The sequence below is a fragment of the Podarcis filfolensis genome (genome assembly GCF_964270895.1).
Source record: "Podarcis filfolensis genome assembly, chromosome: 2".
NCBI lineage: Eukaryota > Metazoa > Chordata > Lepidosauria > Squamata > Lacertidae > Podarcis > Podarcis filfolensis.
The window spans coordinates 69,224,750-69,242,975 of NC_139605.1; the positions used below are offsets into that span (position 1 = coordinate 69,224,750).

The following is an 18,226-nucleotide window of genomic DNA, read 5'->3' on the forward strand; positions in this document are numbered from 1 at the left end:
GTTGTCCTTATGCTGGCAGGTGAAGGCTTTTTTGTTGCAACAGGCTTTGGGGAACTGCCCATTTCTAAGAAAAGGGATTGAGCTGTGGTGTTTTTGTTGGAATGATATGTATGTCTTATTAGATTGTGTGTGCATTCAATTGTTTAATGATTGCTTTTCCCCCTATGTTTTTAGCTGTTTATACTTTAGCTGTAAGCTGCCTTGAGTCCCTGTTAGTGGAAAAAGGAGGGATATAAATATAATAATAATTTTGGTGGCATTTATATAGATCTGTTTAGCACTGTGTGTGAGCACTGTTTGGATTTAATAACTTGTAACAATTGAGCCCTAGTTAGGCGCCAAGCCTATTAGTCGTACCTTGGAACCCGAACACCTTGCAAGCTGAACATTTTGGCCCCCGAACGCCACAAACCTGAAAGTTAATGTTCCGGTTTGAAAACGTTCTTTGGAACCTACACATCCGATGTGGCAGGAGCTTCCTGCAGCCAACTGGAAGCTGCCTCTTGGTTTCTGAACTTTTTGGAAGTCGAACAGACCTGAAAAGTCAAGAGAAAGAAGTGCAAGTTTTTGGCCCCTCTAAAACATTCTGGGGTTGCTCTAGGAATAAACTGCATCTTTAGAGTAAGGCACGCAACTGAAATCTTCCTTGATACTTATGCTATGGGAAAGCTGGAGTTGTGAGGAAATTGCTGCTTAAATAACATAATATTACGAATAAATTGCTATCATTGGTACAAAGTATTTTTTCTTTCTTTTGGCAGGAGACCTTCGTTCACCAGACTTCCTCTTCAGCTTGGACCGTGTTACTGCTTTGGAGCACTTAGTCAAGTCGGTCTTACTCTACTCATTTGATAAACCATTTCCTAAATTGTGGGCTGTTAAGTGTACAGGTAATCTAGTTGTAAAGGCAAATGGTGCCTCTGGTCACGCACACCCCAATATTGAACATGCCATGGCTTTCCATTTTGAACTTGGACGCAAATGGGCTGAGATTGATGTGACCTCTTTTATCTGGCCTCTGATAGCCTCTAACAATAGAAGCGTTTACATGGCTGTAAATATTGTTTGCCCGAATGACCAGCCCTCCAACTCCAAACAGGATCCCTTTAATATGACACAGGCATCGCTTTCTCTTCTCCTGTACCTCAATGACACCAGTGAGCAAGCTCACCCTACATGGGATTTTGTCAAGCACAAGAGAAGGAACTCCATGCGAGCCAAGCTGGAAAGGGGTCCTTTCGCAGGTCTCGGAGGAGAGGCAGGAAAAGACCTCAAACAGAGCGCAAGAAAGCCTCGTCACCGAAGAGATGGAGATGGGCAAGAGGAAAACATATCAGTTTCCACAGACAACTTACGTAAGTACTACGAACAGTTTCTTTTCCCACAAAATGACTGTAAGCTTCATAACTTCAGGCTGAAATTCAGCCAGCTGGGCTGGGACAGTTGGATAATTGCACCATACAGATACAATCCTCGCTATTGCAAAGGTAACTGTCCAAGAGTATTTAGGCATCGCTATAGCTCTCCTATGCACTCGATGATACAGAACCTCATACATGAGAAAATAAACCCCTCTGTCCCCAGGCCCTCCTGCATACCTGCTGAATACAGCCCCCTGAGTGTCTTGGAGGTAGAACCTGATGGATCAATTGTGTACAAAGAATATGCAGATATGATTGCTACCAAGTGCACTTGCCAATAAAGCCAGTGCTGATTTATTAATAATGTGATATTTTCCCTTAACAGTAGAAGGAAAGTAACCTGTTGGTTAAAAAAAAAAAGAAAGACTTAGAATGGAGTACTGAGGCAGGTATTTTCAGGACAGCATTTCATTAGCCCCCTCTGATTTGAAAGAGGCAAAGTATGGGCATAAGGTTTCCTTGTTATCTTTTTTCTTCAAAATGGGGGGGGGGGGGAGAGACATGAATTGTGAAATGTTTTGGCTAGGGGAAGAGTGGAAGCGCTGTTTCTCTAGATAAGCAAAAAAGTAGAAAGCCTGTCCTTTCATGCCACTTTTGTAGTGTTCTTCTTTAATCATGTTGAAAATATTTTTTATTTTGAAGAAATTTTATGACAAGTGTTTGGGCACAGAAGGTTTTATTATTGCTAACTGCTCAATCACTTAGTTTTAATAAGTACTTTTAGTGATTGAAACTGGTTGTCTGAGACAGCTCCTGTTCTTTATTATGATGACTACCAGATGTAAAGGTTTGTTTAAAGCAATGAATAACCTTTTGTTTAACTTTGAAGGCTCTCATGTTACAAAAGAATGTAATTGTAAAAAAAATATATGTCCTAGTTGTGTGTCTAGGAAATACCTTACTAGGGTGGCTAAACACATGACAAAATCCAGTGTGATGACACGTCTGAGTGGGCTGTAACCTGTAACCTGCATGCAGATCATACCTGCAGCTTTCTACATGGAACACAGGCATGACGTCATGCAAGTTTCTTGCTACGTTCTACACAGAAGTGCCTTCAAACAGATCGGGGTGGGAAGTGGCCCACGTTACTGTCAATTGAATGGAGGGCGCTGGGAAGGAATCTGTTGAACTTGTCCATGAGCCTACATCAGATTGGATTGATGAGCTCTGTTAAATATGGCATTCAGAAATGTTCAAATGCTTGCTGTCTTCTATTCTGGTTGGTTTATGAACAGGAAACAAAATTCACCTAAATACAAATTAAAACACAAAGTTACATTCTAGTGTAATAGTTAAGCGTGTCTGTAAATGAAAAGTAGGTGGGTTTTCCAGTGATAAGCTAGCTTAAAGCATTTTAATGATTCCTTTCTTCTGTTGAGGAACTGAAATTCTGTCTGAATGTATTTGTAAACCTGAACACTTGCTGGAAATAAATGTGAAGCAGTTATAGCTTGGCTTGTTTGTTTGCTCTTTCCAGGGAATAATTGTGATTCACTCATTTTATTTAACAGGCCACTGACAACCCAAGTTCACGATCTCAGTTAAAGGGGAAATGCCGCCACACCAAAACAAGGTAGTGATTTCTAAACCCTTGGGTGGGACTCCCCAGACATGTGAACTAACTAGCTAACTAAAAACAGAACACAAATAATGTATGGGATGTTTAAAGAGAGATAAGAAACCTCTATAACTCATCAGCTACATGGAGAGGAAACTTTGGTGTTCCTGCTGAACACCAAATCCCCCTCTTTGCTCTCCCTTTGTTTAGGGAGGCAGCAGGTGGGGGGGGGGGACAAAGAGGACACATTGCTGCCCAGTTGCAGCTAAACTAAAATCCTGGATTTCGCCATTGTTTTCTATAGACAGTTCTCACTGCCAGGGGGGGTCTAAAGGAACTGGAAGTTCAGATTGACTACTATAGCCTTGTTCGCATGTACAAAAAATGGTGTGAGAGCTTAACTGCAAAGGGAAAGTTGGTACACTTTGACAATGCATGGTCCTTTGAATTCATGTTCTTTTGAATGCATGCATAGGGCTTGTGCGTTGAGCAATTAAATCTGTGGTTGGGGAAGTTGAAACATGGAATGCTGGTGGTTTGGGGGGTGAACAGGAAAATGGAAGCAAAGAGAGGTAAGGCACGCTTAAGCCCCGTAACTGTTCAAGATCTGGGAGGTGCACATTATGAAGTTAAGTGCTCCTGCCCATGCTAAAGAAACAAAAAGTGCTAATTTTTTAAAAAGTAGGTCTTTGTTGACTACCTAATATTTTTGCAGTGAACACCATAGGCAGGCCTCTGTGAGAATGGAGGTGGGCGCTGTGACAAGAGATGGTTAATTACCCGTATTTTTTGCTTTATAAGACACACCAGACCACAAGACGCACCTAGTTTTTGGAGGAGGAAAACAAGAAAAAAAATATTCTGAATCTCAGAAGCCAAAACAACAAGAGGGATTGCTGTGCAGTGAAAGCAGCAATCCCTCTTGCTGTTCTGGCTTCTGTGATAGCTGCGCAGCCTGCATTCGCTCCATAAGACGCACACACATTACCCCTTACTTTTTAGGAGGGAAAAAGTGAGTCTTATACAGCAAAAAATACGGTAGTTCTTAGCTGTGTTCCTTACTAAACAGTAGGTACATACGTTGTTTCTGCTGCTATTCTGAAGAACTTGCATCCAATATGACCTCACCAGACTTCATCTCTCTAAAAAGCCAATAAGCAAATTATTATGCAGCACATTGTGTACGTACAGAAGCTTGACACATAGACTATTACTTTGAACGATATATTTTTATCTCCAGTCCTCTAAAACCTGCCTACCAGATCACTGATCCATTTCTGCAACTTCTTTATATAGTGCTCCCCCTTAAGAGAACTATCAATTTGATAATTTAACGTTGCTTTCAAAGTTTTTGTGGTAGTTCAGTCTCGGAGACATGAATTACTTTTCCGTGTTTTCTCATATAAAATAGTGAGGGCATACAGATCTGTATGTTTTTCATCTCGGACATTATATTTAATGTAGTTAAATATATACCTGGGTCTAGGTCTAGCTTCATTTCATATGTTTGTCCAATTAACCCCAACACCATTCTCCAATATTTGGCTGCCTTTTACATACCGACCACATATGAAACAAGTCTCCTTTTTGTTGCTTAAAGCATTCAATGCTTTCCTTCCCCTTACAGATTTCCCAAGTTTGCCATTGACTTGGACACATCTGTGTACTCATTTCATAATTCTCTCTATGCTGTGTGGTTATTGAAAACCCAGATTCTTTTGTATACCAGTGTACCAAACAAAATGGGGCCCAGGCTGACAGGAGTGACTGCATAATTTCAAAGGCCTTTTTGAAGTTGTTGCCTGATGTCATAATGATGTCAGCTGATCAACAGGTAGGCAGCCCCACCCCTTAACAAAAGGGGCCTGCAGGGCATGGACTAGTCCTACATCTGGCTGAAAAAGTTTATCCACTCAAGTTATATATTCCATTTGATTAATTCTCCTTATTAGATTTTTCCCTAGCTATGTATAAATAAAGCATTTAATTTCAGAACTGGCAGCTAACCTCAAACCTAAGCCCTTTTTCATTGATGTAGCCCGGTGTGGGAAGGTTTCAGGCTGATGGGAAATATAAAGGGAATTCTCTCAGAGCTTCAACTCCTGTTTCATGTTGGTGGCTGGGGATATACTGACACATTTTTTTGCGGGCCTTTTAATTCTAAATTCTGTAGTCTTATTCTAAAAGTGAACTTCTTTACATGCTTGCTCAGTTATGCTATGGTGCTGGGCTGCAAACCAGTGTTGGGCTGATTCCTCACCTTTGCACTCTGCTAATGGCTGCAGGTGGCCATGACCCTGATTGCCAAATCTGTCTCCATCTAAATGGGGGTTTTTTAATCCCAAATGTGCAGAATAGCAATATGTAAACAAGTACCAGTTCTCTATGCAGAATAGTACAATAATGAGTCAACTCTTGCAGCTGAGAAGATGTACAGTGACCATGCGGCCACTGGCGGAGGAAGAGGAGTGCGGGGGGGGGAGCGTACCACTCCCGGCAGCGTGATCCCAGTGGGGTGCCATCGCAGCTGCCCCCCACCCGTGCTGGGTGCCACGCCCATGCAGGTGGCATGCCACGCTCCTGGGACGCACACCACACCCCTGTGGGCAGTGTACCACGCCCCTGGGACGCACACCAGCCCCGCCCCCACCTGCTCTCTGCCCCCTGGTGCTGGAGCATGAAGCTCCGCCACTGCATGGGGCACCCAAGCTAAATTAGTACAGAAGGTGCACACACACACACACACACACACACACACAGACATTTGGCTCTTTTTGGACAGGCACGTGCGCTCAAATATTAGTTTTCACATAACACGCTAAAAAGGTGCCTTCATGCTACTGTGCTGCACACAGATTTTAATGCAGGATAGAAAAATGGCAAAGATAAATGGAATGCCCATTCTTGTCTGCAGCTGTAGAGTTTACCTTTGAATTACATAATTTCAGAGTAAAGTTCCTTTAAACATATGTGAGTAAACCATAACAAGTTGTTGAACAGACAGAAAAAAAATAGTAGTGGAACAGCATATGTAACACAGCATAGCACTCAGTGATGCAAACAGGGCTGGATTTAGGTGTGATGAGGCCCTAAGCTACTGAAGGTAATGGGGCCCTTTATATGTCCAGCTGTCCTTTGTCAACTACAAATGGTCGCTGTTTTTTGTGTTGAATATATGCTATATGGTAATTTATGGACCTAATAGCCATTTGCTACTGTTGCTGTATGTAGGTTTTATTTGTTTTTTATCTTATAATTTGGAAATGTACATCCAGGGTTTTTTTTCCTTTAATTTTTTTGGGGGCCCCAAGAGAGTGGGGCCCTAAGCTATAGCTTGTTTAGCTTATACGTAAATGCAGCACTGGGCAAAACATATGATAGTATGCCTCTGATTTGTATATGGGATAAATGCCTACTGTCCACATTCATGATAGAAGCACCAGAAGCTGCTTTGCAGAGAGTCACACCAGTAGTCCATCAGTGTTTTTTACACTAACTGGCAACAGTTTTCCAGGGTTTCAAATAGGCATTCATTCTTGGACCTACCTGGTTCGTGTTCTGGCTAATCCCTACTCAGCCAGGAAGGTTTTTTTGGGGGGGGGATATAGAAATGTAATAAGCCAACTCTCCCCCCTCCTCGTCTTTCCCGCCGCCCCAAACAAAACGAGGAGGCATTGGATGCTCCTGCTTGGTGATGCTGGTGGGGTGGGTTGGTGTGAGTTTGGCCCTGCCCGTTTGAGGGTGAGGGTCCCACCAGTCGAGCGTGCGCGACTCTTTCCCTTAAGGTTGGGACTTACTCGTTACACACCTGAGGGGAAGCTGTCAAAGTGCTGGTAGGGGCGGTGGCGATAAGTATCCTTTCCACTCTCTACCTGGAGCCATTCAAGGGCATTGGATATGGAAGAGGGCGGAAAGCAACGGCTGAGAGGGCTCGCCCCCCCCCTTAGGCATGTGAATGTGGGGTTCCCGCCTTTGCCGTCCTGCAGAGGGCGCACCGAGCCCACGTCGCCTCCCCGGCCGCCGATCCGGCGCGCGAGTGGGGCGCCCGGGCTTCTCACGCTGCAAGAAACAGCGGCCTGAGGGCGGGCGCCTTGGGAGCGCTGCTGCAACGCGCGGCTCGCCCAGCCCAGTCCGTTTAATTTCTGAGAAACTTCTAAGAATAAAGGCTGGGACAGGCAAAAAGTCCGCAGCAGGCTTATAACAATGACGGAGGCTTAGCCTGTTTGGCGTTTTGGCACCGCCAAAGGCTAACAGATTGCTAATGGCCTCATAAATGCGTCACTCTTTAAAGGGCCGCAAGACTGTTGAAAATGGCCCGTGAGCTGACGCGACCTGTGACTTTACCGCCCGCGATTGCTCTTGTTCTAAGGAGTTTGCTTACAGGCAGACAGGAGCATTGCTTGACTGGTTATAACACGTTTGTACAAGACTTAAACACACACACACGTCACTTTTGCACCTTAAGGGCATTCTTTGAGTATATCTGCGTGCCGAACACATATTTTGCTGAAACCTCTAATGGCTTCACCCCAAAGAATCCTGGGAAATGTAGTTTGCTGAGAGTGCCCTGCTCTTGTTTCTAATTTCTCTGGTTCCTGGAGGAGAGGGATAGGACTATGAAACTCAGACAGGCACGACTCCATCTTATTCATGTTTACTTGGAAGTTTAGTCCCAAGTATGCCTTGGCAGGATTCCAGCTGTAATTCTCTGCTGCTACCACCATTCTGGAAGTTTTGAGTCAAAACCTGCCACGGCAAATCTGCCCAGCAAAATTTACCAGTACATTTCCATTTCCAACTTTTAGATCAGTTTGTTGTTTACCCCCTACAATGTAAAATGCAACCTTAAAATACAAACACCACACTTCAACTGTCTTGCTTATCAATATAACACCACACAAATAAATCCAGTGGGTGAGACAATGCACTATTAAGTGTGTGAATTCAGAGTTTCTTTAGGGGGGGAACCTGTGGTCTTCCAGATGACCCTGGTCTCTCCAACTTCTATCCTTTGGACCACTGGCCATATTGACTGGGTCTGATGGGAGTTGGGGTTCAATGACACCCGGAAAGTCACAGGTTGCTCACCCATCCCTGAATTAAGGGCTTAAGCCTGTTCAACAGGCTTTAACATTGAACATTTTTCTGCTTCCTCCCCTCTCCCTCCGTGCTGCGCTTCCAGTGGCTTTTTTGAAGCTCCTCTAAGCTTTCCACGCAGCACAGGTGACTGCAGTTTTGTTTTGCCTTTGATCTGTAAACAACCGTAAATTGCTTAGAGGTTTTAGTGCAATCAAGTGGTATATAAATTTTGTTAAATAAAAATAAAATACCGGGCATGCACAATTAGATGTGCATTTCTCTGAATTGTGACCATAAGACACATTGTGGAATAAAAGCTGCAGAGAATGAATCTTTTATTTGCATCAGCCATCGGCCATAGCAATAAAACAACAATATGATATACAAAGAATAGAAATAAAAAGTCAATTATGTAAAATACATTTTAGGGTTTTGAATCAATTGTCAAACAGTGGATCTTATTCAGATTGGACCAGCTAAAAACCTTGCAACCTTTGCTGTCACCTGCTCATCTTGATCTGCCAAGAGAAAGGACACTGGCAGTGGTTGGGTGACCAGGAATGGACAATAAGAGACCTGCAGAGACCTTTTTGTCCAAGAGCATTAGAAGGGGGTGAACCACATAATTAAAAGTAGAGTTAGCAAGAGAAAGGAAGTATGTTGTTGGGGCTAAGGGGGAGTCACCAGGTTGGCAAAGGCTGATTAAAGCCAGGGTGTTTGTTTCTGGAGTACTATCTGGAATGTTGATACTAGCTAATGACAAATGGCCTGTCTCCATTATGCAGTCTGCTGGGATCCTAAATCCATAGCTCATCCATCTGCCGAGATGACTGGCTGAAGCTGACCAGTCAAGGCAAACTGTAGATAAGCTCTTTTCCATATGCCACACATCCTGCTGTTCCTCCAAAGAGGGCCATAGCAGACTACGTACAGTCTCTCATACAAATGGATGCTTAACTTACTTCAGTGCAGTGGTATAATTTCAATGTGTGCCTTCAAACCGTTTGACAGGAGGGATGCTTGATTTTTGAAGTCTGCTCTCCCAAGTTTGCTATGAGACTTTGGTGGGCTGGTGAAAGTAGTCAGTTTCAGCAACCATGCTAGTTCCTTTTTCTTCTTCCTTTGGTAAGGTGAGCACACCCACACCCATGTGCTGCTGCAGCATGTATTATACTTGTGGGGTTTTTTTAAAGTGGTGGTAGGGTACCTTTGGCTCTCCAGATATTATTAAATTTCATCTCCCATAAGCCCCAGCCACTGTAGCCAATGGTCAGGAGTGATGGGACCTGTAGTGCAGCAGTGGCTGGAGGCATAGGTTTCTGCAGGAGTTTTTCCTGGGCGTTGGAGAAAAGCAGGTGGGAAGAATGAGGGAGCAGGCTCATTTCTAGCAATAATAGTGTGTGTACATTTCCTCACATATCTCAAGCAGCTAGAAATTTCAAAAAAATAAAGCTGGGAATTTGGGGGTTATGATTCATTGAGGTCAGCTTTCCCCTATTCCTATTCCTCTTCTCCACTCACCCACAGATGGTTCATACATGTTGGGTAGATATTTCAGTATTGTATTTGCATCATTCTGGACATTAGGTCTCCCTTCCTCTCTTTCTCAGGATCAAATGTCAAAAGAACAGGCTTTGAAATGATTGCCTAGATGACACTATGGATAAAAAACCAGTGCATTTAAAACTGAAGCTGAGATATTAAGCTGATCTGTATTGGCTTGAAAGCAGTCAGTATAAAAATGAGCTCTATTATCATAAGTCAATCTATCATCTTGCATTCTAATTCTGATTCACTTCTCTCCGTGCCATTGCTTATGTAGTCAAAATCGCAATAGACACACATGAGAAATTAGCAAGCTTGAGGCAACCTCAAGGTTTGCAGTAAAAACAATGTTTAGAGTGGGGGGGGGGACAAAGGGGGAGGAAACCCCCTAAAACAATCCAATGAAATCATGCTCAAGTGCCCACAGAAAGCTGGCTGACTGCTGAGAGTGGGGGAGGCAGAAAATTTCAGATAAAGTCTGTAGGGGGAGGAGCAGCCCTCCCATAAAACAGCCCAAAGAAGTCACTTGTATTTACAAGTAATCATCCTCTATCACCCTGTTCTGTGTAATTTAAAACATAGGCTTTGCCAAGTGTGCTAATGTTCATTCACCTTGCAAATGGACAAACAACTATCATTCAGGCTAGTTCCCCTTTGTGCTGCCTTGTGCCTGTGGCTATTTTGAGAACAACAACAAGTCTTAGACTGATTCCGTTAGAACATGGGTAGGCAAACTAAGGCCCGGGGGCCAGATGCGGCCCAATCGCCTTCTAAATCCGGCCCACAGATGGTCCAGGAATCAGCGTGTTTTTTACATGGGTAGAATGTGCCCTTTTATTTAAAATGCATCTCTGGGTTATTTGTGGGGCATAGGAATTCGTTCATTTCCCCCCAAAAAATATAGTCCAGCCCCCCACAAGGTCTGAGGGACAGTGGACCAGCCCCCTGCTGAAAAAGTTTACTGACCCCTGTATTAGACCCTTTGTTGTTGCTGAGATCTTCTGCCTCACCCTCCATGAGATGCTCACATCTCTAACCACTTTCTTTTGGGTACCTACAGACCATTGTGCATTTTCAGCAGAATACTTTTCCACAGTGCCACTTAAACTTCAGCAGAACCTAGCACTTCTTTCAAAATGGAGCCACGGCTTCCTAAGCTGTTGCCTGATCCAGCCCAAGCAATTTTTATCTCCACCCTCCCAAGACTGAGCTTTTGGCAGTTCTAAAAAGGCAGTGGCAGTAAACATCATGACAGTGTGAACAGAGCCCAGCATCCTCCCTGGGTCATAAAATCAAATATTTGATAGGGTGATAGGCCCCTTCCTCATATGACCTGCATGGACCAGCTGAGAAGGGGAAGCTGTGTGCCTCTGTGTGTGTGTCTTCAAGATGTGTAGGCAAATGTGGTGTGGCCACACCCACCACTGCCATGTGATCCCTGGAAGGTGGGACAAGGATCAATGTGGCCCTCAGACCAAAAAACGGTAGCCACATCACATCGGCTGTAAAGCAAGGGATGAACCATTAACTGTACTACTTAAGCTTCTGGCATTGCTGAACAACTATGTTGCCATTTGCACTATCTCAATTTCCTTGGTAATCGGAGGCATAAAATACTTGCACATCCTTTGCTTGAATACCTTCATGGGAGCATCCGTTTACAAACCTTTCTTGATCTGTCTGCTTGCTGCTGAATGATAAATTTAAAAAGCAACCCAAAAGGTAAAGGTATCTGTGCTGGCCCATAAGAAAAATTCTGAAAGCCATATTAGAGCAGTGTGCTAGCTTTCAAGTTCTACAAAACTCTTTTTCAGACTAGGCAGGGGGAGACCATGGTTACAAGCAGCTTTCCGTTATTGACACACAACCATTGTGTGTTCCACCTTCCCAGCATCCCTACGGGCAACCGGAAACCAGCACCTAACACAGGCTCACTTGAATGTATGTCAGCTCCTCTATGATCCCATCTAAAGTCTTTGAGCAGGTGCAGAATCCATAACATCACTATAAGCTGCTTTCTCCTCACGCTCCACCCCCCCCCCCGGCTTTTCTCTGTTTACCATCCTACAACAGGGGTAGCAAACTCTGTGCCCTCCACATTTTGCTGGACTACAAACCTGCATTATCTCCGATCACTGTTTATACTGGTTGGGGCTGATGGGAGTTGTGCCCAGTTGCCTGCTTCTGAGCCAGATGAAGTGTTTGGAGAACTGGAAACTTTCACACTATTTTGTTATATCTTTGTTGGCTTAATGAAGTTATCACCCTAATAGGGATTTTAAAAGCAAGTGTCTTTTCTTTGTTTCATGAGTAAGAACTTCCAAAGAGTTGGGAGTGCTTAAAATTTGCAACTGGATTTGTGCACAGAGGCAATGGTGAATCTTTGATACAAACATATATGTGCCATATGTCCGGATTTTCCCGGACTTTACCAGGATTCCAAAGGTTGAAACAACGTCCGAGGGGAATTTCCAAAATATGGCAACCCTACACAAACACATAGTCATTTCTGGTAACTTCTTGGAAGTGGGAGCAAAGTGTGATTCATTTTAACTACATTTATATGCTGCCTTTGTACCAAAGAACTCAAAAGTCATAGAATCATAGAACTGTAGAGTTGGAAGGGACCCCAAGAGTCATCTAGTCCAACCCCCTGCAATGTAGGAATCTCAGCTAAAGCATCCATGACAGATGGCCATCCAATCTCTGCTTTAAAAGGGGAGTTCACCCCATCCTGAGAAGAGTTACTATTTTAAAACCATGGCATTCAAGCAAATATGCACACTACCACCCCATACCCCTGTACTGAGAGCCAGTGTGGTGTAGTGGTTAAGAGCGGTAGTCTCGTAATCTGGGGAACCGGGTTCGCGTCTCCGCTCCTCCACATGCAGCTGCTGGGTGACCTTGGGCCAGTCACACTTCTTTGAAGTCTCTCAGCCCCACTCACCTCACAGAGTGTTTGTTGTGGGGGAGGAAGGGAAAGGAGATTGTTAGCCGCTTTGAGACTCCTGAAGGGGAGTGAAAGGCGGGATATCAAGTCCAAACTCTTCTTCTTCTACTATAAGGTATAGGAAATTACTTTGGCATCCAAGAGACTGATCAGCATTGGTCAGATTTCCACCATCACTTCCACAGAAATGCTAGAATGCTCTGGAGGAAGGGATGCTTTGAATCTTATATACTGGATTCCTCAGCTTTTATTTGCCAGTCACAAAATAAATGTCCAAATATTTGAAAGACATTTACAGTGGTACCTCAGGTTACATATGCTTCAGGTTACATACGCTTCAGGTTACAGACTTTGCTAACCCAGAAATAGTGCTTCAGGTTAAGAACTTTGCTTCAGGAGGAGAACAGAAATTGTGCTCCAGCGGCGCGGCAGCAGCAGGAGGCCCCATTAGCTAAAGTGGTGCTTCATGTTAAGTACAGTTTCAGGTTAAGAACAGACCTCCATAACAAATTAAGTACTTAACCCGAGGTACCACTGCATTTCAGAGGTTGTCTGTCCGTGCTCTGTTCAAATTGGAGTGAAATACATCTGAAGTCCAGTCGATTGAACAGGCAAGGAAACAAGAGAGATGGAAAACAGTCAAGGGCAGAGAGAGCCAGAGAGAGAGAAAAAGAGCAGTCAGTTCTGCCAAAATAGTATTTTACACAAAACATTATCTATAGCAATGAGCTGCTGTATGTGAGGTATTGTGTATGCTCACCCACCGAATAGATGGCTGATGCATGGCTAGAGGAGGGCACAGAAAGTTGAGAAGGAGGGGCTCAAGTTGAAAAAGAAACCTTGAATGCTGCTGTGGGGGGTGGGAAGGACAAGTTAAAATAAAACTGGCCTGAAAGGGAGCAAACAGGCAGTGAGCTGCATGTCGGGAGAATGCTGAAGCAGTGCCTGGCTGACCCCAGCTGAATGGGGACACCAGTGGCAAAGAACAGGTTGTGGCGGAATCTGGCTGTGACGTGGCGTTATCTTATCTAAATTAAGCACTCACTTGGCACTGTTCAGTATCTCTCTCCTGAGTAATTCTAGGAAACCGATAACCTCTCCGTTTTAAAACTGGGTTTGCTGTCTGAGGAAAAGGACAAAATGGCGCCTCCCCCTTTAAAATGCAGAAGTTGATTGGACTGGCAGCTGAATTTTCAACACTAGTTATAGGATGGAGTTCCCCACCACACCTTGAAGCGTAGTGGTTGTGTGACAAACTGGCCAGGGGGCACAGGAGGCACAGCTCGAGGGCTGCTAGTCCACAGCATCAGTCACCTCGGGCTGTTGCTTCACTGTGCCTAATTGTAGGTTCAGCCCTGTGAGATTTTGCTTAACAGAATGCACGGGAGGCAGTGGCGTAGCGTGGGGGGTGCAGGGGGGGCGGGCCGCACCGGGCGCAACATCTGGGGTTAGGGCAAATCCATGGGTTAGGGGGCGCAAATCCACGGGTTAGGGGGCGCAAATCCACGGGTTAGGGGGCGCAAATTACTTGCCTTGCCCCGGGTGCTGACAACCGACGCTACGCCACTGACGGGAGGTAATTTAATACTCTCCCTATAAACCTGCTGCTAGGGGAGCAGAAAAGGTACATCTCCTTTTTATCCTGCTTGCCTGGGAGGTTTCACTGCTGAGGTGAAAGGAAGACATGACAAATGGGTTTGTGGAGACAGGGGCACACACACCCTTATTGCGACTACATCAGAAAAATAATAATGAAGAGAGCGGTAAAACCCCAATTTTACAGATGAGCTTGCAAGGCTTTTAGCCCATGCTACAAAGATAAATGCTACATGTTGGGATGCGGGTGGCGCTGTGGGTTAAACTACAGAGCCTAGGATTTGCTGATCAGAAGGTTGGCGGTTCGAATCCCCGCGACGGGGTGAGCTCCCGTTGCTTGGTCCCAGCTCCTGCCAACCTCGCAGTTCGAAAACACACCAGTGCAAGTAGATAAATAGGTACCGCTCCGGCGGGAAGGTAAACGGCGTTTCCATGTGCTGCTCTGGTTCACCAGAAATGGCTTAGTCATGCTGGCCACATGACCTGGAAGCTGTACACCAGCTCCCTCGGCCAATAAAGTGAGATGAGCGCCGCAACCCCAGAGTCCTAATGGTCAGGGGTCCCTTTACCTTTACCTTTTTACAAAGCTAAGATTCATCAAATTTCTGAGCTATCGGCATCAGATTTTGATGTTACAAGTTACAAAGTGTATTCTTTATGTACCACCTTGAGTTTTGGACACTAGAGTACAAAAAGTATTCCCTGTTTTATATTAGCTGTATTCGCATTTAGGAATGGGAGCAAATTATGTTTCTTGCCTTTTGATATTTGCCCTAGGTAATTATTTATGGATTTTGTGTGTGTGTGTGTGTGTGTGTGTGTGTGTGTAGCATGCATAGATATTGGCTGTGTGTACTTCAGAAACACAAAAGTGGAGGGCTTAAGTGTGGCTGACTCTGCAATCCTATGCATGTTTGCTCAGAGGTTAAGTCGCACAGTGCAAGTTCCACCCAGATACATTTGCACCAAAGTCTTTGTTCTTTTTGCACACATTGCACATCGTACTGTGTACTAGTACAGGAACAAAAGTTTATGCAATTTAACTCCAAACCCATACATTCTGTTCTAAAGCCAGTAAATATTTTTAAAGTACTATTTTGTTTCATCTTATTGTTTGAAAGATTTGTTTGAGTGTTATTTTTATCAACTCCAACTGCAGACTTGCTTTTCTAAAAAGTCCAGTAGCAGGGTTTTGGTTTTTTTAAAAAAAGACAGGTAAATAATGTAACAATAATAATGTCAACAACATATGAAGTGTTATACAGTGGTACCTTGGGTTACATACACTTCAGATTACATAAACTTCAGGTTACAGACTCCGCTAATCCAGAAATAGTGCTTCAGGTTAAAACTTTGCTTCAGGATGAGAACAGAAATCATGCTCCGGCAGCGCGGCAGGCCCCATTAGCTAAAGTGGTGCTTCTGGTTAAGAACAGTTTCAGGTTAAGAACGGACCTCTGGAACGAATTAAGTACTTAACCCGAGGTACCACTGTATACAAAAGATAACTCTTCATATGTTGTTGACATCAGTAGCACATTTATTACCTGTCTTTCACCAGCAGGTCCCTGGGTGGGCTATAGCAACTTAAAATTCAGTATTATAAACAGTTAAAACAAGTTACAGGAATAAAATTCTTTTTAGTTTTTATCTTGGTTATTTCTTGAATCAGCCCTGTTGGGTTTCCACCAATCCCATTTAAAAGATAAGGAACTGAAATTGACAGGGACTCTTTTAGAACTCGCTGAGTATAATTTCCTGAACTTAATACAGTTTCACCATCACTTGTCTATTCAGGAGGCAGTACTGTCCCAGTACTTTTGCACTTGACACAATTGCTGTGTGTGTACTCTCACCAGAATTATTGTCTTTCAGCAAGAGGGTTCAAGCCCTCAAGCCCAGAAACGGTTTATCTTTGTTAGAACTAAGTTACCAAAAATTAAAGAGCCACATATGAATCTTTAGAAGCTGCAGCATGCACCGTGGAGCAGAGAGAAAGTTTTCAAAAAGGAAAAAAAAACTGGGGGGACATTGCTTACCCCTGCCTCACCGTGAATAGACAAATCCTACAGACCTATCCACTACCACCACCTGTGGTGGCTAAAAAAGCTTGATTTAGAAAGTCTGGATGAATAGTTTGGATAAAGCAATACCAAAGAAAGCTTTGCTGTGTTTTCTTCCCTGAAAATGTTCAGCCAGTGTGTTGCACTTGAGAGTCCTATTTGCCAAGGGACAGCACTATTTCTATCTACAGTATTTTCAAACAAGCCAAGATTAGCTTCCTAGAGATTTAATTAATAACCATACTTGGAAACATGTGGACAGAACACATGAAACAGAGTGGACACAATGCTGGAGTCGGAGCTTGCGATTTTGGGGGATGAGGCGGGGGCCATAGGGGAAGTGAAACATTAAATTTTTGTGAACATTTGCAGTTAAGTGGAACTAGGAGAGCCTACACCCAAACCACTGAAAATGTGGCTAGGCATTTTTTGGCATCTTTTGGAGCGCCTGGGTGGGTAAAGTTAGACATATTGTTGCTTATTCATAGTAAATATATTGTATGAGAGACCCCATGAGAATATATGCAGTATGTATATATGTGCAATACAGTGGTACCTCAGGTTACATACACTTCAGGTTACATACGCTTCAGGTTACAGACTCTGCTAACCCAGAAATAGTGCTTCAGGTTAAGAACTTTGCTTCAGGATGAGAACAGAAATCATGCTCTGGCAGCGTGGTGGCAGCAGGAGGCCCCATTAGCTAAAGTGGTGCTTCAGGTTAAGAACAGTTTCAGGTTAAGAACAGACCTCCAGAACGAATTAAATACTTAACCCGAGGTACCACTGTATGTGCAATTAGGGGTTTTTGCCCAGATATGCATCACTTTACAGTTGTTTACAATGAATTGCATTTGCCATTTTACTACCGATTCATTCAGGAGAAATCCTGTTGCAGCTCTTCACAATCCCTTTAAAAAGCCCGCCTTGAACAGTTAGTTAAGTATCATCAGCAAATTTGACTACTTCACTAACTTCCTATCAGTTATGAACAAATAAAAAGCACAGGCCTCAAAACTGATACTTGGGGGACTCTGCTGTCTACATCCCTCCACTGGAGAACTGCCCATTTATTCCTACTCTCTGCTTCTTGTTACTTCACCAATACCTGATCCACAAGAGGACCTCTTATTCCATGACGGCTAAGCTTACTAAAAAGTCTTTGGTGGGGTACTAAAAAGGTGGTGGAGATGAAGAGCCCTTCATCTGCACCTGACTCTGCACACTCCCACTGCCTGGTCTGGAAAATTGATTTGCAGGGAAGAATCAGGGCTGCAAGGAAAGGCCTTGGAGAAAAGAGCCAGGCCACAAATGCAATGATTCCAGGTTTTGCAGCTCTTGCAGATAAGGCAGTTTGATCTTATCTCCATTTTCCAGGCAGAGAGAGGGGGCTGAGATGAGAGACAATGGCTTGTCTTGGGGTACTTCTAATGAGTTAATGGTTGGAGATTTCCAACCAGGGATTCATTCCCTTCACCACTGTGCTATGCCTCTAGGTTAAGGTTTCCCAAAGTTGGGTCTCCAGTTGTTTTGGGGCTACAACTCCCATCATAGCTAGCAGGATCAGTGGTCAGCGATGATGAGAACTGTAATCCCAAAACAGCTGGAGACCCAAGTCTGGAAAACCCTGCTCTAGGTGCTCTGCTAGAAGAGGTTTGTTGCACAGTGTTGCTGCATATTCGGAAGTTATTCCCTATTCAGGCACTGTAGGTTTATATTTTGAAAATCAAATAATTTTTTTATTTTTTTTAAAAGGACTGTAGCCCTTCAGATGGGCATCCAGAGACTGCAAAAAGGCACCACCCTCTGGTAAAACCAAATTGCTTGAATCCTCTCTCTTACCATCACCCCACTTCTTTTCAATTAACCCCAAGGAACTGTGTGTAAAAAAAGCTTTCTGCTCTGACCATTGACCCTTTTGCAGGTACACCGTGAAACATTGGATGAGATCTAGGTTTAAAAAAAGGAGCTGTTGGCATGTTTGATACATCGATCAAAGTACAAGTGCTGG

At 43.9% G+C, this 18,226-nt stretch overlaps 1 protein-coding gene across 2 annotated transcripts in view; it reads left to right on the plus strand.

The window, feature by feature from the left end:
• Nucleotides 1-2,873, plus strand: part of GDF9 (growth differentiation factor 9) — a 48,609-nt gene extending 45,736 nt beyond the window's left edge. For both annotated transcript variants that reach the window (XM_083600155.1, XM_083600154.1), the window contains one exon: nt 762-2,873. In XM_083600155.1, the coding sequence (XP_083456281.1) occupies nt 762-1,702 (941 nt within the window). In that variant the 3' untranslated portion in view covers nt 1,703-2,873. The remainder of the gene's footprint in view (nt 1-761) is intronic.
• The last annotated feature ends 15,353 nt before the right edge of the window (nt 2,874-18,226 follow it).